At 40.1% G+C, this 25,959-nt stretch overlaps 1 protein-coding gene across 5 annotated transcripts in view; it reads right to left on the bottom strand.

Moving 5' to 3' along the window:
* Nucleotides 1-25,959, bottom strand: part of znf827 (zinc finger protein 827) — a 129,443-nt gene that overhangs the window by 13,640 nt on the left and 89,844 nt on the right. For 4 of the 5 annotated variants that reach the window (XR_009644849.1, XM_060827083.1, XM_060827110.1 and 1 more), the window contains 6 exons: nucleotides 15,531-15,588; nucleotides 8,574-8,668; nucleotides 6,003-6,140; nucleotides 5,676-5,847; nucleotides 5,378-5,544; nucleotides 3,137-3,376 (listed from right to left, as the gene is read on the bottom strand). Coding sequence is in view for 4 of the 5 variants with exons in the window: in XM_060827083.1 (XP_060683066.1) it covers nucleotides 3,137-3,376; nucleotides 5,378-5,544; nucleotides 5,676-5,847; nucleotides 6,003-6,140; nucleotides 8,574-8,668; nucleotides 15,531-15,588 (870 nt within the window). In the remaining variant the exon portion in view is untranslated. The remainder of the gene's footprint in view (nucleotides 1-3,136; nucleotides 3,377-5,377; nucleotides 5,545-5,675; nucleotides 5,848-6,002; nucleotides 6,141-8,573; nucleotides 8,669-15,530; nucleotides 15,589-25,959) is intronic. The other variant, XM_060827101.1, reaches the window with a different exon arrangement.

The following is a 25,959-nucleotide window of genomic DNA, read 5'->3' as shown; positions in this document are numbered from 1 at the left end:
TTTTATTTTTTCAAATTCAATGCTCGATCTCTCGATACATTAGCTTTTTTCCAATGTATTAACTTGGCTTTTGTCCTACTTGTGTCCTCCTCTATTGTCATCCTGAAGTATATTATTCTAACTATTCCTAGATGTTCCTTACTTTTTTTTTTCTATCTTCTTTGATTCATTTCCATTTTTAGATCCAACAGATGTTGTACTTATTGTACTTATTACCAAGGCGGTTAGGAGTTCAGTATACACAATGGGAGCTCCATTGTTTCATTTCCTTTTGTCGGGATCTTCTGTCCCAGTAATATCAGGGTTGTTTAAATAGTAATCATGAGAATTCTCATTGGTTATTAACTAAATTCTGTATTATTTCTGCATACTCCTTCCATCTTCCTATATTCACCATTTACACCACTTTGGATCACAGTCATAGAACTGTACAGCACGGAAACAGACCCTTCGGTCCAATTCGCTCATGCCCACTGGATATCCTAAATTAATCTAATCCCATTTGCCAGCATTTGACCCATATCTCTTTAAACCCTTCCTATTCATATACCCATCCAGATGCCTTTTAAATGTTGTGATTGTACCAGCCTCCACCACAGCCTCTGGTAGCTCATTGCATACACCCACCACGCTCTGCATGAAAAGGCTGTCCCTTTTAAATCTTTCCTCTCTCAGCTCAAACCTATGCCCCCTGGTTTTGCATTCCCCTACCCTGGCGAAAAGACTTTGGCTATTCATCCTATGATATTATAAGCCTCTATAAAGGTCACCTCCTACAGACTCAAGGACAAAATTCTACCTTCCTTGCTGCTGCCATAACTCTGGTGGAATACAACATAGCCTTTTTGATTGGCATCTCATGTAATGCCGATACAGTTACAGAAGAATCTACCAAATACAAGAGGCAGCAATACCCCAAAGCTCCTTCAACAAGAGTTCCAAACTCACAACTTTAACATTCAGGAGAATACTAGTAAACACACATCAGAACACCACCATCTGCAAATTTTTCTCTAAGTCACACAACATCCTGACTTACTATCCTGAATTTCTACTAGATCAAAATCCTGGAACTCCTTACGACATCAACTGGTCTGCAGTGGCGCAAGGTGGTGGTGAACAAGGGCAATTAGTGATTAGCAACAAACATTAACCTTGTCAGCGATATTAATATCTCTTGAAAGAAGTTTAAAAAGTTTGCACTGAAATGATCTGATCATGAATATGGATGAAGCAAACAGAAATCCAAAGACTACAAAAGTATCCACAGTACAAGGACATCTTATGATATTCAGGGAGATTTATGCTGACATATCATCTGTTTTTAGATGCTTGAGGCAAACCAAATTTTGAAAGATTTACTTTAGGACCTAAACATTCTGTTGCAATAACAGTAACATCTGCATGTAATCTGATTATTACTTTGATCATTATTGATTACATCTATTCTACATTAGTCTATTTTGTTGTCCCAAAGTACATGAGGCAACACAAAATCTGAATCAGAAGAGCACCACAATATTGGGAGGAAACCAGTTCGCAGGAAATGTACATCTAAGGAAGTGATAAATAAGGAGATATTAGTAAAACAAAATAGATTTTGTACTTGTTTAACGGTTTATTGTATCCCTTAGAATTATCCCAATATACTTTGTGTACAATGGATAGCTTTTAAGTGCAGTCACTATTATGGCTAGATTTAGCTATAATCATACTCCACAAATTGAAAAGAGATTACTAATAATTAACATTGTTTTGTTGAGATTGATTGACAGTTCACCTTGAAAAATTAGACTTAACACATTTACTAGAAAGGTAGTTGTACCATGAAAATGTTTTGCTGAATCCTTTGCCAAGTAAGTTTATTTTGTCAATGAAATCCAAACTTGTGGGAAAACTACTTTTCATTTCTTGTAAGTGTGAAATACTACAGATACTGGAAATCTAAAATAAAAACAAAAAATGTGAGAAACTCAGTAGGTCCAGGAGCATCTGCATTTCTCTCTCAGAGTTAATGCTTCAAGTCCAGTATGACTATTTCAAAACTGCCCTCTTCAGTTCTGAAGAGTGATATTGCACTCGAAATGTTAACTCTGTTTCCCTCTCCATAGATATTATCAGACCCACATTTTGTCTTTTTATTTTGTCTCTTCTTGAAGGCTGACCATGAAAAAAAACCTCACTGTTGTATCAAAACATTTTGCTGCTCATTTCATGATGCAAACATTACAATTAAAAAAAAGGATTCATTGACCCCTTGTGGACTAATTATAACAAAGCACTGAGGAGCTTGGGCAGCTTGGTGTATCTTTTGACTGCTAATAGTCAGCAGTAAGTTTAAAATTGCTTAAAATTTAAGTTGTACATAAATAGTCAAGTATTTTTGACCTTGGGGTTTTAGTCAGAAAGTTGAGTGACTTTAAAAGAAAAGCAAAGAAAAAAAATGCAAGAATGAAAAAAACTATTTAACGAGGGCAATTTATGCCATGCACAGCATATATATGATTGAAGATTTGAGGTCAAGGGAGATTCGGTCTGTTTATGGAAAATGCTGTCCAGGAATGTGAACACTGGAGTAGAGGGTAAGGCTCAAACCCTCTTATTTTTATTCAAGTTGAAATCATTTCTATATTGAAATCTAAATTTGAATACTTTAGCAGAATGAAAACATTTAACACAACGTTTGGAATTATTGGGTTCCTGATACGCAGAAAAGCCTGTTATTTTGACACCTGCAGTAAGTAGAAATTACAGTTCTATACTGTACAACACACTGCATTCACTGGCAATCATTTTCTTAATTTACCATTCAACTCAAGATATCTGCACATCTTGCGTTCATACTTGGAAGTCTCTATTTTCTTTATAAACTTACTGAAAGACAGCCTCTAAACATAGCTATTTTTACACTACTCTGGCTTGTCATGCATTCGTACAGTCTCACATTTCAATAATCAGTTGTACAACACGAGTTGTCAGGCCTATGAATAAGAAGTATTTCCTTACTGACTTAACTTGGAGTTTAAAATGCTAAAGAGGCTCAATACAGAAAGGGGGGAAAAAGAATGTAACCACTTGGATGCATCGGAGGTAAAAATTTTAAATTGGATTCTTGAGCCAATAAATACTTCCTCACCTTTCTCAGATTTCTCTTCAGCAGCTGATGTAGATGATCCACCGAATGCTATTGGAGAGTTGAAGGAAGTGATTTGCTCTTCTTTGGTGAAGTCAGAATTTAGGGTTTCAGATTCAGTAACAGAATCACAAAGTGCTGAAGATGAAGATAATGAGGACGACGACGATGATGAGAAAAAAGTTGGAGCTGCCTTTGATTCACTGGTGGGACTAAGACAAGAGGGCACTGAAACTTTCTCACCTATAGAAATGGCAAATACAATGAAGTTAAGACTCAAGATGTTTGTCATAAGCTGAGATATGTATTTTATCACAATGTAACCAGATGCAAAACCGATAGCCCAGTTGACAAAAAAAAGTTTATTTTTCTGCTATGACTTTGGCAGAAGATAAGGTTAGCCCAAGAGAGATGGCGTAAATATCTGAAAATGACCATTCACAATATTTCTCTAGGATTTTGCTGGACTCTCATCTAAATTACACTGGAAGATTGGAGCACTCCTTCAGAATTTCCAGCAATTTTCCTTTTAATTCAATTTTGTTTGAAAGACAAAACTTGCCTTACATTTGGCTTAAATTGGTTTTTTTTGAAAAAAAGAAAAACTAACCTGTCCGCAGAACATGAATGTCACCAGCAAGGCCAGTTTTTGTTGCCCATCTCTAAATACCTTGAAGAATCGTGAGGGGGAGGGATTGAAGTGCCTTCATCAAAACTGTAGTTCATATGGTGTAAGTACACGCACAGCACTGTCAAAGAGCAAGGTTTAGGCTTTTGACCCAGCTATAGCAGAAAAATGGTGACATATTTCTAATCCAAGATGTTTGTAGCTTGGACAGGAACTTGCAGATGAGGTGTTCCCATGTGCCTGCTATCCTTGCTCTTCTATATGGTAGAGACCGAGGGTTTGGAAGGTGCCAGCACAGAAGGCTTTGCAAGTCACTGCAGTGAATCTTTCAATGCTATTGCTGCATGCAGCCTGTGGTCAGGGTCTCAAAAGGGGCTTCCTTTTCCTGGACGGCTTTGAGCTTCTTTGGTCTTATTGAACTTTCACCCAGCCAGATCAATAACCTTTGCTTTATCCAGTGTGTTCAGCTATATTTTAATATCACATGGAGTGATTCAAATTGGTTCAACACCGATATCTGCAATGTTGGGAGCTCACTACAGAGCTAGGATGAATTATCCATTCAGTGCTGCAGGCTGAAGATCGTTGCAAATGATTCAGCCTTGCTTTGTGCATTTGCACATTGAGCTCCCTCATCTTTGGAGGACAGGATGTTTTTCAATGACTGGTTGTGACAACATTTCACAGCTTTGGTCTGATACATTATTCAAGGGATCGCGTAGTTTTGTAAATTGCACTTTTGATGTCCTTTGCTGGAGCTTCACCAGGTTCATACCTCATTTTAACCATTGTCCCTGCCGACGTGCTGTTTCTTCTCCTCTCCTCATTCAACCTGGAATGATCTTCTCACTTGATGATTGTGGCAGAGTGAAGGATTTGCTTAAGGGTCATAAGATTGTGGGTGAACACAATTCTGCTGCTGCTGGTCCACAGCATATTTGGATGCCCAGATTTATTCCGAATCTATCTCATTTAGCACAGTGGAAACATAATATAATAAGTATATTGGTCACTTGCACCAATGCTGCCATTATGGCCAAATATATGAGGTGACAGGTGGATCATTGAGGGCAAGGTCAAGAAAGGTTATTTTCTCTTAATGATTTTCTTACCAGCTGCTAAAGATTTCATCTGACAGATAATTCCTTCAAAGAGGAAGCTCAGCCAATAGTGGTCCTAACAAGCCACTGCACTGAAGTCTCTCATCCAGAGTACACTCTGAGCCCTTACCAACCCCTCAGTGCATTTTCCAACATTAAGGAGTATTGAGTATCAGCTAATGGAGGGCAACTAGTAGTAATTAGAAGATTTCCTTTCCCATACTTGGATCTGATGCTGAGATTTCGTGAGGTCTAAAGACATTGTTAAGGACTGACGGATACTCCCTCTGGACAGTACCCCTGCTGGTGGGTCAGGTCATAAGGAGTTGGAGGCATTGACTGGAAACAATGAAGCAAAACTTAAGGAATTTTTTTTATGATTGATTTTACTTACGAGGCTATAATGTTACCGGAGTGAAATGAAATTTAAATATGATTCCCAGAAGGAAAATTAAAATGCATACAAGCAAACCCCTCTGCTTCCCACCCAGTAATAAATTTTGATGTCGTGGTTACCTGCATGTGCTGCATCCACATGTGTTTTCATTTCAGTTTCGTCCATGCAAGAAAAGTTACATGTGCCACAGCACAATGAAAACATCCATTGCTCCTTATCTACATGCAATGACATGTGGCTGACAAACTGCAGGTTTACCTCTGTCTCAAATCCACAAACATGGCAGCTAGATAGAAAATTAAATAATGTTAAAAAAATTGTTTTGATTCTTACACATGCAATATTTTAAATGAAGTTCAAGCATGATGTTGAACTGAGGTGAATTAACTAGCTGCAGGGGAAAAGGAACAGAATTACCTATAGTAATATAGACTCTTCTTGCAATCACCACTCTTGGAGGTTACAGCAGTAGCAATGTCCTCAGAATCACCACTCACTAACTTCACCGAATGGATTGTCAAATGCTGGTTCAAGTTTGCTCGACACTTGGCAGCATAGGGACACAGATGACACTTGTATCTTCGTTCTTCTATAAAAATAACAATTTTAAATGGTTAGCTTTCAAACACTCTTACATTTAATGATATAGCCTTTTAACGCTTCAGGAGTGTTGTTCCAAGTCCAGTTTATAATTTAATTTGAAAAGCTAACAAACACAGCACTTTATTCATAACATCTCCTTACCTGTGTGCAAAGAAAGGTGTCGAGACAGTGTCTGCTGCCGGCCAAAAACCTTCCCACAAATTTTACAGGGAAAAAGCTGCTCACAAAATTTCCACGGTGGGGTTATAGTCCCTGACTCGACAGTTAATTTTCCTGCTTCTGCAAATGGACAATAGTTCTTATGTAGTCTTTACTTCATAGGCATAACAGTGTTTTAATTATGTTTAGAGTGATACCTGGTTCAGAGAGTTAGCTTTCTATAAAGGTAACTGCTAAATTGATTTCCGAATAATTTTAGCCTTTAAGCTCTTTCATCTCAACATCTATACTACACTTTTAGTTAGGAAACTGATCGAGAAGACTATAAGTGCTACTAACCTTGCTGCCAGCTTTATTCTGCAATTGGGATGTATAACGTGACAGAACCAGACAGGTCTATTCACACTGGCACTTCTCCACCTCAACAAATTTTAAAATGGATAAAGTTTTATATATTTTACATGCAAACTTTCCTTCAAAGATTGTTTTGTCTCTCCGTTAAGAATTTTTGCAGTTTCTCTCAATAGTTATAAAATCAAATAATTAGCATAAAATTAATGCTTTTGTGAAGGAGGGTAGATTTGGAATGTTGATCCAGGATCTGCAAAACTTACAATATAGCTCCCTTAACAGCGCAAGAAATCTCAAGGTACTTCAATAAAAACTCTAATCAACAAACTTTGACAAAAAGCCACATAAGACATGATAGATGTTAAAAAAATTGATGTAAAGATGGATTTTAAAGAACACCTTAAAAGGAATGAGATAGCAAAGCAGAGAGGGGGAATTTCACAACTTGGCCCTAGGCAACTGAAGGCACAGACACCAGTTGTGAAGCAATTAGAATAGGCATGGGAGAAACAGATTCTGGATCAGTGGTGCTGGAAGAGCACAGCAGTTCAGGCAGCATCCAATGAGCAGCAAAATCGACGTTTCGGGCAAAAGGATTGTAAAATGGAGATTACAAAGAGAGAGGGTAGGGAGAGGCAAGGGAGAGACCACGGCAAGGTTTAAATAGGCTAAAATAATTTTTAAATTGCAGCAGTGCCAGATCTGCAACCAATGCAAAACAGCAATCACAGTAGTGAAAGGTTAATGTGACTTGGTGGGAGTTAGCATATGGTTAACAGAGCGAGCTCAAGTTTATGCAGGGAAGATGAATAGAAGCCAGTAAAAGGAGCACTGGATAGTCAAGCTTGGCAATGTTTTGAAAATGGAATTAAGCAAAATTACAGAGTGAATTTGAGGTTGAAAGTTCATCTCAGGGTCAAACATGGCATTAAGATTGCCAATACTTAGATTCAATGTTAATTGGCTGAACAGAAGCCTACACCTATATATCGCATCTCAATGGGAATATGGCTCTCATCAGTCTGCAGACACTACTAACCACATGCAATTTGCACAAATCATATTTCACATAGCGGCCATTTGGTAGGAGCACAACATATGGATAACAGATGAATAAAGTTAAATACCATTAACATTCTCATGCAATGAAGCAAAAATTGCCCAGTCCTTGTAAAGTTTGAGTATTTTGTTAAGACTGCTGCTTTCTCCCCTCCCCTCCTGAAGTTAATTGACATTGACTGGGTACAGGTCTGTACATGACAAGTGCAATGTAGAAGACATTCAATTATTACCAAGTATTGTGAGAACTTTTCTGCATTAATTCAAGATTTTTTTCAACAGATGTGCTCTTAACCATGAAACATGAAACATGTTAATTTTAGAAACATGGTTACACTGGCCATTTGTTCAGTAGCCAGTATTCCCAACGCTATGCAAGGCTCATGTAAAGTTAGAAATTAAAACAAACAATATAAAAATACTCAGATGACAAAATATTTTCAATGGACATGCCGAAGTGAATTACACCTGCATTCATTAATCACTCAAGATGCATAGTGAAGTACCTATGCAGATGAATTTACGGGATGAATGGACTACTTTCTGCTCATTACCTTCCAGTTTCATGCCTAAATTATTTTTACTTTTTACTGGATAAACAATTTCAATCAATGCCATATACCTAACACTATTAGTTCTTACTAAGACTATCAGCTTTAAACAAGAATATTTTTTTGAAAGTGAGCAAAGGCCATTCAATCCTTTGAAGTTTAGCTTTCTAATGCTCTAAAACTCTCAACACAAAATCTACTGGAAGGAGGCACGACCACCATCTTCAGCGATGACAGAATTAACCCATTTGTGTGGTTATTTAATGGACTACTGTGTGCTCAAAAAAGGCTAAAAGCTATTAGTTTGTTTTGTTGGGGAAAATAACTAATCCCATGCAGCAGCCAGGAGTTGTATTCGAAGAGAGAATGGATTGAAGAAAAATTAGTATCACAGCCATTTTTCTGATCTCACTGCCTTTAAAAATCAAGATTGATGAATTTACACTTGCCCCACAATTAATTATTCAGCTACCAAAAAATGTGCAAAACATGCAATTTTGAAAAATTATTTGACCAAAATAAGTCAGTACACACTTTATTTCTACAAATCTTAAAACCACAGCCAAAATACAAAACTATAAGCATCACATACCATGTGATGCTGGTCCCACATGGAGGTCAGATAAAGGATCTCTCAATTTTGAAGTAAGCGGTGATTGTCTAAAGACATCTTCAGAAACAGAACAGCTGCACCAAAAGAGAATGAAAATAATTCAATAAGTGTTTCTGAAGTTATCCAACATCATCTAATGCACTTAGATAAACACAAAAAACAAATGTTGCTTTTGAAACAACAAAGAAATTATTAGCTATATTTTCAGAGAAACTTTGTGGTATAGCAACTTAGGTGATTTTTTTTCTGGAATCTCAATTAATCTAGTCCCAGCAAAATTATGAATTTATTTCATCTACAGTTTATTGGCATTAACTAGTGAACCACTACAAGTAAGTTCAACAGAGATTCTTCAGTTATTCTCTGCTTTAACCTCCCCCTCTTCAAAATATATTTTTGCAGATTTACTATCTGCCTTTACTCTTGGCTGGATTTCACAGGCACCTTTAATCCTCAATCAAGTGGCTATCCTTTACACATTAGTTCTGTCATTAGTTGGTTAATTGGCCATCTGGGGCACAAACATTGACAGTTTTCCTATTCTTAGCAGTGAGCTCTGCACACAATCACACCTTAAAACTGGAGTTCCTGGGTAGCAATCAAAAGGCGGGTCTGTTTTTATATTCCCTGTGCTAGGTGATGAAATTGCCTGAGGTGATCTTGGCACCTCTGGTCTATGGGAATCAGCTTGCATATTGTCTACATTCAACAAATTCTAAAACACCCATTACGGCCATAACTAAGTATTCGCAAAATAAAACAGAAGTGAAAGTGAAAATGAAAGCCTGATCTAGGAAAGCACTGAATTACCATGATAAGTTTGATGCATAGGTAAGTCAAGTTTATCAAATATTCATGTAGGTACTTTACCAGATTGCAAATCAAATCTATGTGGGCATAGGGCAATCCTGAAAACTTAATTTGTTTGTACAAATGGAAACCTTCTGGGAGAACAGAAATGAATTCAACTGGTGCTTGGTTGGGTGCTCATGTCACATCACTTGTTTTCCATCCTGATTCTTTGTGGGTCACACATCAGCTCTAGTCAAGACTTTGGGCAGTTGATGTTATCGGACGCCTCCACCATACAATCCTGAAACACAGTGTGAGGCAGTGCACAGGAGTGACTGAGTGATTAAATATTTAAACTTTTTTTTTGTAGAAAATATCCAAGAATGACAGAAGAAACTGTCTTCAATACTGCCCACTTACCAACCCATGTGATATTTCACTAAGCCACTATGCATTGCACTCCTACCATGATTTGTCACTGTTGACTGAAGCTTGTTTAAAGCAAAACCCATTTACAAGAAACAAAAACAGAAATTGCTGGAAAAAAACTCAGCAGGTTTGACAGCATCTGTGGAGAGAAAGCACGTTTCAGGTCCTTCCCTTATAAGGGATTACCTCATTCTCTGTGTAGAAGTATCATAACCGCATTAATTTATATTCGAATCAAATGAATGCTACTTTTCTCAAATGTAGCGCTGCTAATACAATCACTCTCCCGTAATATGAAATTAGTAGATTGTTAGAGTGAAATAGATGCAACTTATATAAAAGGAACACATAGTTATACAGCGTTAATCAACTTTACAGTTCTTAATTATCTACGTTATCTACAGGATAAGAATCAGTTTGCCCTGTAAACCAGGTAATCTGAAACAATTTACAAAAATCACTACGGCATTGATTCAATGGAATATGTAATTAGTGAATACGCATCAACACTGCAGGAAGTGGTGCCATACTGTATGTGATACAGCAGTAGGAGCTCTGTTGATTCTCAAGATATGCATTTAGAATTTTCCTGTAATGGTGATTAGATTAGATTACTTACAGTGTGGAAACAGGCCCTTCGGCCCAACAAGTCCACACCGACCCGCCGAAGCGCAACCCACCCATACCCCTACATATACCCCTTACCTAACACTACGGGGAATTTTAGCATGGCCAATTCACCTGACCCGCACATCTTTGGACTGTGGGAGGAAACCGGAGCACCCGGTGGAAACCCACGCAGACACGGGGAGAACGTGCAAACTCCACACAGTCAGTCGCCTGAGGCGGGAATTGAACCCAGGTCCCTGGCGCTGTGAGGCAGCAGTGCTAACCACTGTGCCACCGTGCCGCCCGTGATCTTCAAGAAAAAGAACACAAAGTAGCTTTTCCCCATTCATCAATTTGTGATTTGTAATTCTGTGAGATAAACACAGTTATGCAACATGGTGACAGTGCTTTGTTTGCTACAAAGTCAGTACTTAGCGACACAACAGGAACTAGAAACACACTCAGAACAATGACCAAAATAAACAAATGACTAATCAAAAGGTAACTGGCTTAGTGATCAATAGGAGTATTACACTGGCTCAGGATCAGTCTGCAAAAGTCAATTTAGAGTCAATAACTGTGAAGCCATACGTCCTTTATGATACAGGTGTCATCAAAAGCTTTGTGAGTGGGCCAACTAAAATTCATGTGCTACAGATTGCAGTAATATGGGGCTGGATGTGATGATGACACAAGCTGCAATGTTGCAGTATTGTTCAGTATTTCCTACAAAGGAATCTCCAACCCCTCTTTTCCAAAAAAATTCTTGTAAAGCAAACAGCATCAATGCAATGATTACCAAACTTCCCATCGTAAATTTGAAGGCCACAGATGCTCCATTTCAAATTTAAGCCTTTGACAGAGAATGGAATTTGTTTCCTGGACCCATACATCACTCCATTAATTTATTTAAAATCAGTCAGAACATGGAACTGTACAGCACAGGAACGGGCCCTTTGACTCACGATGCCATGCATCATGTCAAATTAAACTACTCCCTTCTGCCTACCCTTAATCCATATCTCTCATACCCTGCATATTCATGCGCATATCTAAAAGTCTCTTAAACACATCTACCATATCTACCTTCAGCACAACTCCTGGCAGCATGTTCCACACTCTTACCAATCTGTGAAAAAAAAAACAAACTCCTCGCATCTCCTTTGTACTTTCCCCTGTTCACCTTAAATGCATGCCCTCTAGTTTTAGACACCTCCACTCTGGGCAAAGATTCTAACCATCAACCAATCTAGGCATCTCATACCTTTATAGACTTCTACCAAATCTCCCCTCAGCCCCAGAGAAAGCAACCCAAGTTTTTCTAGCCTCTCCTTATAGTTCAGGAGAGGCTAGAAAAACTTGGATTGCTTTCTCTGACATAAACCTCTTCTGCAACCTCCACATCCTTCCCGTAATGCGGCGACCAGAATTGAATGCAATACTTGCCTAACCAAAGTCTTATAAATTTGCAACATAACATTCTGAATCTTGGACTCAATTCCCAACCAATACAGATGAGCATGCAATACACCCTCTTTACCACCCTATCTACTTGCACGGCCACTTTCAGGGAGCCATGGACTTGAATCTCAAGATCCCTCTATTCATCAATGCTGTTCAGGGTTCTGCCATTAACTATATACTCTTCCTTAACATTTGATCTCTCAACGTGTAGTATCTTACATTTATACTCCATCAGCCATTTCTCCACCCATATCTGCAACTAACCTATATCCCACTGTGTTCTTTGACAAGCTTCTACACTATTCACAACTCCACCAATCTTTGCATCATCTGCAAACTTACTAATCCAATCAATCTACATTTTCATCCAAGTCATTTATATAAATCATAAACAGCAGAGGTCCTAGTATGGATCCCTGCTGAGCAGCCAGAAAAACACTTTTCTACCACTGTCTTCTGTGGGCAAGCCAATTCTGAATCAAAATGGCCAAGACATCGTGGATCCCATGCATCTTCTTGATGAGCCTATTACGAGACCCTTTATCAAGAGCCTTACCAAATTCCATGTAAACAAGTTCGTAAGACATGACCTGCCCTGCATGTAGCCATCTGACCATCCCTAATTAGGGCATGCTTTTCCAAATGCGTGTAAATCCTACCCTAAGAATCTTCAATAGCTTCAACCACTGAGACACACCGACCTATAATTATTTCCTCGATTATCTCTATTTCCCTTCTTGAAGAGAGGAACAATATTATTTACTCACCAGTCCTCCGGGTCCTCTCCAGTTGCTGGAGAAGTTACGAAGAACTTAATCAAAACCACAGCAATCTCCTCTCTTCCTTTTATCAATAACCTGGGGTGGATCACATCGGACCTTAGGGACTTATCCATTTTAATGCTCTTCAAGAGACCCCAACACTTGCCTTGATCTCAAAATGCTGTAGTATATTAGCATGCTGCACATAAATCTCACTATTGTCCATATCTTTCTTCTGGGTGAATATTGATGCAAAGTACTCCCTTCCCAGTCCCTCCCCCTTCCACCAACCACTCCCAGCGACCTACTGGATTCATTCCTCCCATTGACCAACCAGGTTGTGCCCTCTGCCTGTCTTCACCTATCCCCACTTCACCACCCTGTCCCTGCCACTCCCTTTTTCTGCAGTTCCCCTTACACCCACCCCCAAAGAAGGGTTACACCCAAAATGTCCACTTCTCCACCTCCTGATGCCGCCCAGATTATCCTAGATCCAATAGTGTTGCTGACAGAATAGCTCACAGAATCAAATTACATTTCTAATTGCATTTATAAGCAACACTAGATCCATCATCTCACACATCAGTTGAATTCACATGCTGGCAGGAAATTAGGATAATATTTACAAATCATCTGCCCTTGACTTGCATTAGTGCAGAAAAGCCTACTGAAGAAGCAGAGGTCTATACACAAATGGTATGATTAGATGTTTCCAGACTTGAGCTTCTCCAGAACTTTTGTTTTTGTTAGGATTAGACACAGCACAGCTTAGCTTCCATATAGGGCAAAAAAAACAAGTTATTCACCTAAGAGAAAAAACCTGATGCCGACAGAGGTATTTAAGGATTGTATTGAGTCAAATGCATGTGAAATCACACGTTGGACGGTGTGATGTTGAGGAGGACTAAAGGAACCTCATCTTAGACAATATTCCAGTAGCATTGAGAACATATTTGCTCATAAAGTCTAAGAGTGAAAATGTGAAAGATCACTATGAAAACCAACAAACACAGAGATAATGTGCAAGATACTCACGCATCTACTTTGATGAGTCAAGAGCACCTTGTGACAATGCTTGATCTCAGAAAAGGATTAACTTTTTACCAGGTCCAGGCATAATAATAAACCACCTACATATTTTAGGGACTCAAATGATGGATGGAAGTCTAACTTTAGGTAGTGCTCATAGCAATTCTGTAATGTGTATTAATTTTTATTGTGTAATGTTCTACTTGAGAAAAAAGGGGAAATTTTGTTAATTTACTTCAACAGAATATGTAAAGAGTGATGCCATACAGCAAGTGACATCATATAGGAGTTGCATATACTTGATTCCCTAAGATAAGCATGTAAAGCTTTCCTGTAAGTTTTTAAGGTTTACAATGCCATATAAAAAAGAACCCAAAGTGCTTGTTACTATTCATAAGTGTGTGATTGATTTGCATGAAGAACTCAGGAACACAACAAAAACCATTCTTAGATTGGTGGTACACCTGATCCTCAATAAAATTACTGGACATTAAAATGCCTCAGAGTTTGCAATTCCAATCTTTGCAGCAAGTTCATTTAATAGTTAACCCTTGACATTTCTTTTTGAAATTTCTACAAGAGGGTTATTTAACTAGAATCATTGGATTTTACAGCTGTAATCCTTCAGCAGTGGCCTAAACATGAAACACACTCCCAACATCACCTAGGTGTTGCTGCGACAGCACACAATTCTTTCCTTCAGCTCAATTTAAATGTCAAATTATGTTGGTAGAGGCCTAAATCTCAACTCTTCTCTCTGAAATTCAAGGTAGCCACAATTTGCATAAACATTGTCTTATCTATTCTTGCTACTCGTTAATAATGAAAAAAATGTTACATTGATTGTACACAGACACCATAAACAATAAGTGCTAGTTTAATATCAGTGAGCATTACAACATCCAACTTATTATCGAGGAAAGTTTTGAAAATTAAGCCAGGTTTACTTAACTGTAACAAACCAGAGTCTGAAGTTTTATTCTATTACAAGTACAGGTGCATCTGTGCGTTGCCATTTTTTTGCAAAGGAGTTTATGGTTGTTGAGGGAGTAGTCATAAGCACTTTGAGCTTGCTCTTTGCCAGAAAGCCCAGGTAGCTGTGATCTAGTTCAACAGCAACTCTCAAAATTTAATTAAGATCAATCAAAAAGTGATTTAAAAAATTATCTCTGATTTCTATCCCGAGCAGAAAGGCTAAAGAGATTGTTGCAATGAATTTAGAATAATCACCACTCTGAAGAATCTGGTCACTAAAACTTCCAATTTTCAGTAGCTATCAATCTATCTTATTTGATAATTTTCATATCCAGTAAAGGGGACCATTTCAGCATCAATATTGTTTATTTCACTTTGTAAACTTTGAATTGAATTAATCCTCAAGAAAAATCAGATGATCAATTAATAGTCATCATTCCACAAAACAGACTTTTTGTTTGGAAATTCCATGCTTTCGTTATGGCCAGAGTTTTGGTAAAGAGTTAACACCAAGCAACAATATCAAAGCTACATCCCATTTTCCCTTAATGTTACATTTAAGATAAAACTAATAAACCAATTTCAACAAAATGACGTATAAGATCTTAGAATAAACATGACCCACGACATCCATCTTCAAAAACAAAACATCCTTGGTATCTTTCATCTTTCTCAAGAGTAAACTAGTAAACCACAGCCAATGTCTTTATTGAGCTCAAACTTTCATGCAAAAATATTGCGAAGCCACTTATATGCTATAGATTTATCTACAGACAGAAATGGACTTTTTTGTTGAACAGGCAAGTAGCCAAATCGAAGGCCCATTTCATCATTCAGATAATCACACCGAAATTGAAACAAAAGGGATGATACTTACTTGTTACTACCCAACTCTGATGAGTCTTTTCCTTGTTCTTGTGCTTTGCTTACTTTTGCTACAAGAGAAAGCAGACCCAAAACATTAAAAACTGCAATACAACTTTAGTACTTCACTTAAAACTTGTGTCAACCATAGCTCAATCACAGCTCACCTGTGGATCTCAAGGTTCTGGGTTCAAGTCCCACTCCAGCAACTTAAGCACAAAAATCAAGGTTAACATTCGAATGCAGTACTAAGGGAACTGTGCTAAGTGCCAATTTTTGAACGCAGTCTCACCTGTCTGTTTGGGGAATGTAAAAAAAAGATCCCATGGCACTATTTTGAAGAGGAGCAGGGGTTATCTCTGGTACTCTGGTCTGTATTTAACTCTCAATCAACAGCACAAAAAGAAAGACAGATTATATGAACTCCACACTTGATTGACTAATGTTGATTTGTATAACATGGTACAACGATACAATAGGCAACGTGTTAAATGGATACAACATGTGTTAACAGATCATTTTAAAGCAGATTATAGCAAGGAGAATTTAATCTATGGATGCCCTCAGCTTCACTCTTCACTTAATTCAGCAGTCACATAAAATTGTCAAAAGTACAGTATTTGAATTAATGAATTCCATCAGTGAATAAACAACAATGCTTATTTGCTACACCCAACAGGCAAAGGAATTTTTTCCAAAATTAACTGAGGGCTTGATAGGGATAAACACACAGGCAGTGATTCAAATAACTTAATATTGCCCTCATATGCTGCTCCTGCAGTCTGTTCACCTGCTTTATTATTATTTTCACACAGTTTGTTCACTGAATAGTGAATTACCACAATTAGCTTAAATTTGTAATTCCTTGATATTTAGAAATATATTTAATTTCTGGCTGGGATAGGCAGCAATATGAAGTTGAGGTTACAAAGAGATTGGTCATGATCTTAGTAAATGGTAGCACAAGCTTTAGGGGCCAAAATGGCTACTCCTACTTTCTGTATACTGATGTTATTGGATAGGACACTGGGGAGAAATTCCTTGCTCTTCTTTGAATTAGCACCTCAGGCTCTTTAAAATATTTCTCAGCAGTGGGGTCTTGGTGTGCTTTCTTTTCCAAAATGTTAGCAATATATAAAAACTGAACTTAATCCTTGCCGTTAAACAAGGAAGGTGGCACTTGGAAACCAACATGGACGACATCTAAGAAATTACAGCAATGTTTAGTGTAATGATTAAAGAACAACAACAACAACATCAAATTCCTCCAGTTAAATCCAACCTGCAGTTAAAAGCACAAAACTCTGGCTCCCTGAAACTCACTTCAATTTAGATAATGCATTGTCTGTTTCTATCATTGAATTGCATATAAAATTGCAGGACAACATTGTTGCAGTTTGATCTGTTTTCCTCTCTCAGCAATCATGGACTTTTATAAAGAAACGGGTCAAAACTGTTCAAATCTACAACCACGAATTCTCAGACAATGTTTGCACAATTGTAGTCACTGCTGTTAAGTCTTGCCTGGTGTGGCTCAAGAACCTCACTCTGGCATGACAGTCTCTGCTGCATTTGCTGATAAGGAGACAAAGTTCAGATAATGCACAATTTGTGGCCTCTATTTCCTCTGGGAACTCTCCTTAACTAGCTGAGCTTTTAATTTCTGCTCACGTCTGCCAATGCCTTCAAAACAGTTAGCCCCCAGATGTAACAGTTGTAAGCAATCATCTCCCATTTCTCACCGTTAATTTTTGCCATCTTCATATTTTGCTTGTACACGGACTTGTAGTGGAGAAATGGATGATCAACAGGTCATGGTTTAATGGCCAGTTCTTTATATTACAAGTCATTGGGTATACAGCTATGAATGTGGCTGAAAGAGATTTCATTAACTTAGCAATGGGTTCATGATAACACAAAAAGGTCTTCTACATGGGTGACCATGCCCTGCCAAAAGATGCCAAGGATACAGTAGAGGAAAGGTAGAAATTGTTCAGCAATTCTCTTGCTTGAAGTGAAACGTAGGTAGAGTGGTAATTTGGCTTTCTCAGTCAAATTTAGGTTTTCTGTGCCTTCTTACTCAATTTGCATATGACAGCTGCAACGTTTGCACTGCATGCTGAAGACATCAAGTAACAAATTGCTGGTGTCGGTGGAGCCAAGACATGAGATATTCAGATAGATGAAGCTATCAAACACTCCCAGTATCATGGTGCCCATGTGAATTAGACGGCCAAAAGGGCAACATCCTGGACCCATGACATGTTTCCTTGAGAGGCCATCCATTTCTAATTGAAGATGCTCCTCACAATGTAATGTTGGGATGATACTGTAAGTGTACAGCAACTTTTTAAAAATGAGATGGAGTGCCTTTGTTTTCAATCTCAGGCAAGCAAAACTGAACTGCTTTCGGTTAGAATTAATATATAAGTGAACACACTCTAAGTGACCTAACGACATGTAACAACAGTAAAGGAGAATATACCAAATACCTCACTACCAAACCGGCAAACAAGGGAGGTGCGGTGGTAGTTTGGCACAACGATCTTTACATGAGGCTAAACGCCAGCTCGTGGACACCTCCTCCTACTGCCCCCTTGGCTATGACCCCACCTCCCACCACCAAACCATAATCTGCCAGACCATCCATAACCTCATCACCTCAGGGGATCTCCCATCCACCACCTCCAACCTCAGTTCCACAACCCCGCACCACCCGTTTCTACCTCCTGCCCAAAATCCACAAACCTGACTGCCCCAGCCGACCCATTGTCTCAGCCTGCTCCTGCCCCACCGAACTCGTCTCTACATACCTCGACACGGTCCTGTCCCCCTTAGTCCAAGAACTCCCCACCTACGTTCCGGACACCACCCACGCCCTCCACCTCCTCCATGATTTTCGCTTCCCCGTCCCCCAACACCTTATCTGCACCATAGACATCCAGTCCTGGTACACCTCCATCCCCCATCACGAAGGCCTCAAAGCCCTCCTCTTCTTCCTTTCCTGCCGAACCAACCAGTACCCTTCCACTGACACCCTCCTTCGACTGACTGAACTGGTCCTCACTCTGAACAACTTCTCTTTCCAATCCTCCCACTTCCTCCAAACCAAAGGAGTAGCCATGGGCACCCACATGGGCCCCAGCTATGCCTGCCTCTTTGTTTGATATGTGGAACAGTCCATCTTGTGCAGCTACACTGGCACCACCCCCCACCTTTTCCTCCGCTACATTGATGACCGTATCGGTGCTACCTCATGCTCCCACGAGGAGGTTGAACAGTTCATCCACTTTACTAACACATTCCACCCCGACCTCAAATTTACCTGGACTGTCTCAGACTCCTCCCTCCCCTTCCTAGAACTCTCCATTTCTATCTCGGGCGACTGACTCAACACGGACATTTACTATAGACTGACCGACTCCCACAGTTTCCTAGATTACACCTCCTCCCACTCTGCCCCCTGTAAAAACGCCATCCCATATTCCCAATTCCTTTGCTTCCGCCGCATCTGCTCCCAGGAGGATGAATACCAATACCGAACAACCCAGATTGCCTCCTTCTTCAAAGACCGCAATTTCCCCTCAGAAGTGGTTGACTATGCTCTTCACCGCATTTCCTCCACTTCCCACTCCTCCACCCTTGAACCGCCCGCCCCGCTAATCGCCAATAGGACAGAACCCCACCAACCTCCAGATACATTGTATCATCCTTCGTCATTTCCACCACCTCCAACAGACCGCACCACCAAGGATATATTTCCCTCCCCTCCCCCATCAGTGTTCCGGAAAGACCACTCCCTCTGCGACTCCCTCGTCAGGTCCACACCCCCCACCAACTCACCCTCCACTCCTGGCACCTTCCCCTGCAACTGCAAGAAATGCAAAACTTGCGTCCACACCTCTCCCTTCACTTCCCTCCAAGGCCCCAAGGGATCCTTCCATATCCGTCACAAATTCACCTGCACCTCCACACACGTCATTTACTGCATCCGCTGCACTCGATGTGGCCTCCTCTACATTGGGGAGACAGGCCGCCTACTTGCGGAACGTTTCAGAGAACACCTCTGGGACACCTGCATCAACCAACCCAACCGCCCCGTGGCTGAACACTAACTCCCCTTCCCACTCTGCCAAGAACATGCAGGTCCTTGGCCTCCTCCATCGCCAGACCATGGCAACACGACGCCTGGAGGAAGAGCGCCTCATCTTCCTAGGATCCCTCCAATCACAAGGGATGAATGCAGATTTCTCCAGCTTTCTCAATTTCCACCCCCACCCCCACAACCTTATCTCAGTCCCAACCCTCAGATTCAGCACCCCGTTCTTGACCTGCAGTCTTCTTCCCGACCTCTCCGCTCCCACCCCTTCTCTGGCCTATCACCTTCACCTTAACCTCCTTCCACCTATCGCATTCCCAAAGCCCCTTCCCCAAGTTCCTCCTCCCTACCTTTTATCTTAGCCTGCTTGGCACACCCTCCTCATTCCTGAAGAAGGGCTTATGCCCGAAAGGTCGATTCTCCTGTTCCATGGATGCTGCCTGACCTGCTGCGCTTTTCCAGCAGCACGTTTTTCAGCATATACCAAATAATGTCAGACATAGAACAAAACATGTTTGATGTCACTTAAAAAGAGTTTTAAAATTGATTCATTCCAGTTGACTTTATCCATCATATTGTCATGGAAGGAGATAACATGAAGCAGCTTAGTGGGCAATTTAAACTTTGCTCACATGGGGTTGAATCAGTTGGTGAGATCAATCAAGTTAACATATAGTCATCTCCTTTGCTCATTCTTGGAACTACAACCTGTACTTGTAAATCATCTAGTTTTAAAACAATACTGAATTCAGGGTAAACTGTGTAGTGGTTATTAATTAGCAAGTTTTGAGAAGATTCGTAACTTAGGTTGAGGTTCTGGATGTAAGTTTGCTCGCTGAACTGGAAGGTTTGTTTTCAGACATTTCCTCACCATATTAGGTAACATAATCAGTGAGCCTCCGGGAAAGCACTGGTGTTATGGCCCACTTTTTAATTAATATGTTTAGGTATCCTTGGGTTGGTGACATCATTTCGTGTAGTGATATCATTTCTTGTTATTTTTCTCCAGGAGTGGTAAATAGGATCCAAGTCAATGTGTTTGTTAATAGAGTTCCAGTTGGAATGCCATGCCTCTAGGAATTCTCGTGAAGTCTCTATTTGGTTTGTCCTAGGATGGATGTGTTGTTCCAGTCAAAGTGGTGTCCTTCCTCATCTGTATGTAAAGAGTGGGTCTGTCTTTTGTGGCTAGTTGATGCTCATGTACCCTGGTGGCTAGTTTACTGCCTGTTTGTCCGATATAGTGTTTGTTAGTTCTTGCACTGGATTTTGTAAATGACATTAGTTTTGCTTATTGTCTGTACAGGGTTTTTCAAGTTTACTAGTTGCTGTTTTAGTGTGTTGGTGGGTTTGTGGACAACCATGATGCCAAGAGGTCAGAGTAGTCTAGCAGTCATTTCCGAGAGGTCTTTGATGCAGGGGAGAGTGGCTAGGGTTTCTGGACGCATTTTGTCTGCTTGTTTGTGTTTGTTGCTGAGAAATTAGCAGACTCTGCTCATTGGGTACCTGTTCTTTTTGAATACACTATACAGGTGATTTTCCTCTGTTCTTCATAATTCCTCTGAGCTGCAGTGTTAAAGTAAGGTTCTAATGCAGTTTCGATTGTGGATGCTTCTATAGCTCAGTATTTGGTCTGTATGTGTTGTTTTTCTGTAGACACTGGTTTGAAGTTCCCCATTGGCTGTTCGCTCTACTGCTACATCTAGGAATGGCAATTTGTTGTTGTTTTCTGCTTCTTTAGTGAATTTTCAGCCAGTAAGGGTATTGTTGATGATCTTGAAGTTTCCTCTTATTTGTTTGGTTTAGTGAAGACAAAGGTGTCATCCACGTAGTGGACCCAAAGTTTGGGTTGGATGGTTGTCAGAGCCATTTGTTCAAGTCTCTACATTACTGCCTCTGCTAAGAACCCTGATATAGGAGATCCCATCTGTGGTCCGTTGGTTTGTCTGTAGGTTTGTTGTTGAAGGTGAAGTGGGTCGTAAGACATAGGTCCACTAGCTTGATGATATTGTTCTTGCTGAAGGGATTGGTGGTGTTTGGTGTATGTGCCTTTGGTTCCTCTAATAGTGTAGTCCGTGTTTCCTTGGCCAGGTTGATGTTGATGGATGTGAATAGGGCCGTTACATCAAAGGAGAGCATTAATTCAACCTCTTCTATCTTGATATCTTTGATGGTCTTCAGGAATCCTTGGGTGGAGTGGATGGGATGGTGTGTAAGTCTTCTATGAAATTTTTTAGTCTTTGGTGTAACTCCTTGGCTAATCTGTATGTTGGTGTTCCAGGTAGCGAGACTATGGGTCGGGGTGGGTGGGGGCCTGGTTTGTGAATTTTGGGTAATCTGTAGAAGCATGGTGTGTTGGATCTGTCTGGTTTCATTTCTTGGAAGTTGGTCTTATTCATTTCTCTAGATTTCTGAAATCTTTTGAGTAGGGCTGTGATTTGGTTCTCTAGTGGGGTCGGCTCCATCTCCACTTGTTGGTAAGTGCTGTTATATGCAAGCAGTGTGTTCACTTTCTCAATGTAGTCTCTTTGACTTAAAATGACTATCAATTGTCCTTTGTCTGCAGGTAGGATAATAATTTTTTTTTAGTCCTCCTAGCGCTTTCCTTTGTATTGAGTATATTTCCTTCCTTTTTCCTGCTTAATGTTGGTGTGACCATCTGTCTGATGGTTTGCTGGGTTACTTCTGTGGGTTTGTTGTCTTTCAGCGCTGTTAAGAAATCTTTCTTGTCTGCATCTTGAAAGTTGTAATTTAATCCTTTAAGAAGGCTTTTTCAGTGTCTGTTAAATGTTGGTCAGATAAGATTTTTTTATCCATGCTTCTGTGTCGGTATTTCGTGTATGTTTGTCTAGTTTATTCTGCAGGTCTAATGTTGTGTTTGTTGCTGTCTAATGTCTATGGCTTGTTTTACTGTCCATTCATGATCTGTTGCCTAGTAAGGTTTTTTGGCACGAAATTTCCCTGTTGTATTTACGGCATCGGTTGTAGGCATCACTAATCATTTCTTGAAGTATTCTGTGGCCATTTTGCCCTGCTATTCTTTTGGCTAGTGGCGAGTTAAGGAGAGGTTTGTATTTAAGACATTTAGATAGTACCGGTTTCCTTAGGTATTCATGCAGCAAGTACAACTGTTCGCCAGTGGCCCTCTGTTGGATGGCATTGCTTTCCCATTTCCGGGCCAGTTTTAGCGTATTGTGCTTTTAGTGTTAGTAAGTTTTGAGAAGATGTGTAGCTCAGGTTGAGGTTCTGGATGTAAGTTTACTCGCTGAGCTGGAACGTTTATTTTCAGACGTTTCATCAGCATACTAGGTAACATCACCAGTGAACCTCCGGTGAAGTATGGTGGTATGGCCCACTTTCTATTTGTGTTTAGGTTTCCTTGGGTTGGTGACATCATTTCCTATGGTGACGTTATTTCCTGTTCTTTTTCTCAGGGCGTGGTAAATGGGATCCAAGTCAATATGTTTGTTGATAGAGTTCCAGTTGGAATGGCCTGCTTCCAGGAATTCTCATGCTTGTCTTTCTTTGGCTTGCCCTAGGATGGATGTGTTGTCCTATTCAAGGTGGGATTTTTCCTCATCTGTATGTAAAGATACTAGTGAGAGTGGGTTATATCTTTTTGTGGCTAGTTGATGTTCATGTTCCCTGGTGGATAGTTTGCTGCCTATTTGTCCAATGTACTATGCTTGAAGACGAAGTGAGATTAGCATCAGTATCTGGAACTTTAGCCATGAAGGAAAGAGTCAATAGTTTTTTCTAAGCTCCTCCACTGTGTATACAACATCCAGCTCTAACTTCACTGTCAAACTTTCTGTGGGAGTGAGAACTCTCTTGGTGAGTGTTCTTTCCAGAGAAGAACATCAGAGTGTGCTTGCCATATTTTCCAGTGTTTTGTTTTTGCGGTCTGTAATATCTTTCTTGCTTTTGTTTTCTGTGGAGCAGGTTTTTTTGGCTGATGGACCCATTGCCACTTTGATCTCTTCATACATGACCCCAGTTGTCTTAGACGTCAGATGACATCTGAATATTCTGATAAAGTTATAACCAGCAAGCACTTGTGCACCACACACATCTGTGAAACTTTACTGCAAATGGTTTTGAGCAGTCAGAGTCTTCCCACTAGCTCATTTGTAATTAATGAATCAGTGAAAATCACTTGGCTCCAATGATAGATTAAATCAATGACAGTATCCTCTAACTAGTCTGTATTTTTCTGCTTTTGCTTTCCATATGTTGAGGGTATAGTTTTCTAAATGATGTTTTGAAGTTTGTTCGATGGAAGCGGGGAGCTCTTGCGATGTGACGGGCTCTACCTGAATCATTCTGGGAATAGAATCTTGGTGAATTACATAACTAGGGCTGGAGATTGCACTAACCATTCAGAATAAAATTAAGGAGACAGTGTAAATAGAGATAAATGAATATGATTTGGTGGAGATTACAGAGAAGTGGTTGGAAGGAGACCAGGTTTTGGAACTGACTATCCAAGAGTACTGTGCTTCAGAAGGTTAAGCAAGAAGTGGATAGGTTCTCCAGAGTGTTGTCTATCCACAAGGACTGCATACTCAAACAACTAGACCTGTGCTTGACAACACACTTCACATTAACAACCAAATATATGAATAGATCAATGGGACACTTATGGGCTCACCCATCTTTGGGCTCACAGCAGAAGCAGTGATGCAAAGATTGGAACAAACCACCCTCCCACAGATCCAGCCTGAACTCTGGATCAGACACGTTGTCGACATTATCATTAAGAGAACAGAAATCGAGAACACACACCGGATTATCAACACGATGCTCACAGGGATCAGATTCACAAGAGAGGAGGAAACCAACAATCAACTCCCATTCCGGGATGTGATGGTAGAAAGAACACAGAAGAATGAATGCACACAAAAGTGTACAGTAAAGCCACATGCACAGACCAGGTCCTCAACTACGAGAGCAACCACCCAAACACACACGAGAGAAGCTGCATTAGGACTCTGTTCAAAAGGGATACAACACACTGCAGCACTCCTGACCTATGAAGAGAAAAAGGAGAACACTCTACAGAATCTTCAAGAACGAATATCCCCGCAACTTCATCCGCAGATGCCTAACGGACAAACATGACGAGGACATGCCATGATCTAACTCATTAACCACGCTACTTGTATAAAAAAAATCATCTTGGAACTGACAGCCAGACCTCTGACCACTGGGATTCATGACAGCCCATAAACTGACAGCCATGCTCAGACAACAGCTCACCAGGACAAAAAAACCCTATACTCATCATGTGCAAGACAAATGTAATTTACAAGATTCCATGCAATGATTGCACAAAACATTATATAGGACTAACAGGCAGACCACTAGCCACTAAACTCCACAACCAGCTGTCCCTATTAGCCACACAGATACACGGATGACAAGGACTACAAATTCGACTGGGGCAACACAATAATCATAGAACAAGCTAAGCAGAGGTCAGGCAGAGAATTTCTAGAAGCATGGCACTCATGTACGCACTCTATCAAGCACATAAACCCAGACCCAATATAGTGGCCACCATAACGACTAACTGGAAGCAGCAGGAATTGAATCAAATACATTCCAGAAGACACAGTACAGCAGCACTGCACAGGAGGCTCCAAAGCTCTGAAGATGTCACCTAGTCAGGGGACAAAACATCTGCAAATTAACATCCTAGCTCGGTGAACATACCCACAACTATGACAACCGGCACCCAAGCTACAAATCTTTACTTATGGATAATGGACATCCTACAGATATATCTGCATTTCCAGAACGCATATAATAAGGTAGCGCACAAAATGTTAATACAGAGGGTAAGATCATCCACGATTAGGTTGAATAGAGGCTTGGGTAAGCAACAGAAAGCCAAGAGCTTGGATAAATAGATCATTTTCTGGTTGGCAAAACGTAAGCAGTGGGGTGCCACAGGTTTTGATCCTCAGGTCACAACTATTTACAGTGAATGACTTGGATGCAGGGATAAAGGATCAGTAGCCAAATTTACAGATAACACTAAAACAAGTGAGAAAGTTAATTCCTTTGAAATAAGGAATTTCAAAATGGATATGGATAAGTTGGGTGACCAGACCAAAATTTGGCAGATGAAGTTTGACATGGATAAATGAGAGATTATTCATTTTTGTAGGAGGGATAGAAAAACAGCTTATTGTGTAAATAGAAAGAAACTTCATAATGCTTCGGTGCAAAGATATCTGGGTGTCCGCGTGCTTGAATCACAGGTACAAAAGACAATAAGGAATGTTGCAATTTTGGCATTTATTGCTTAAGGAATAGAGTATGGACGCAGGAAACATTTTGC

The sequence above is a fragment of the Hemiscyllium ocellatum genome, chromosome 1, assembly GCF_020745735.1.
Source record: "Hemiscyllium ocellatum isolate sHemOce1 chromosome 1, sHemOce1.pat.X.cur, whole genome shotgun sequence".
NCBI lineage: Eukaryota > Metazoa > Chordata > Chondrichthyes > Orectolobiformes > Hemiscylliidae > Hemiscyllium > Hemiscyllium ocellatum.
Note: the sequence above shows the minus strand (reverse complement) of the source record. Positions and strands in the feature narration are given on the sequence as shown.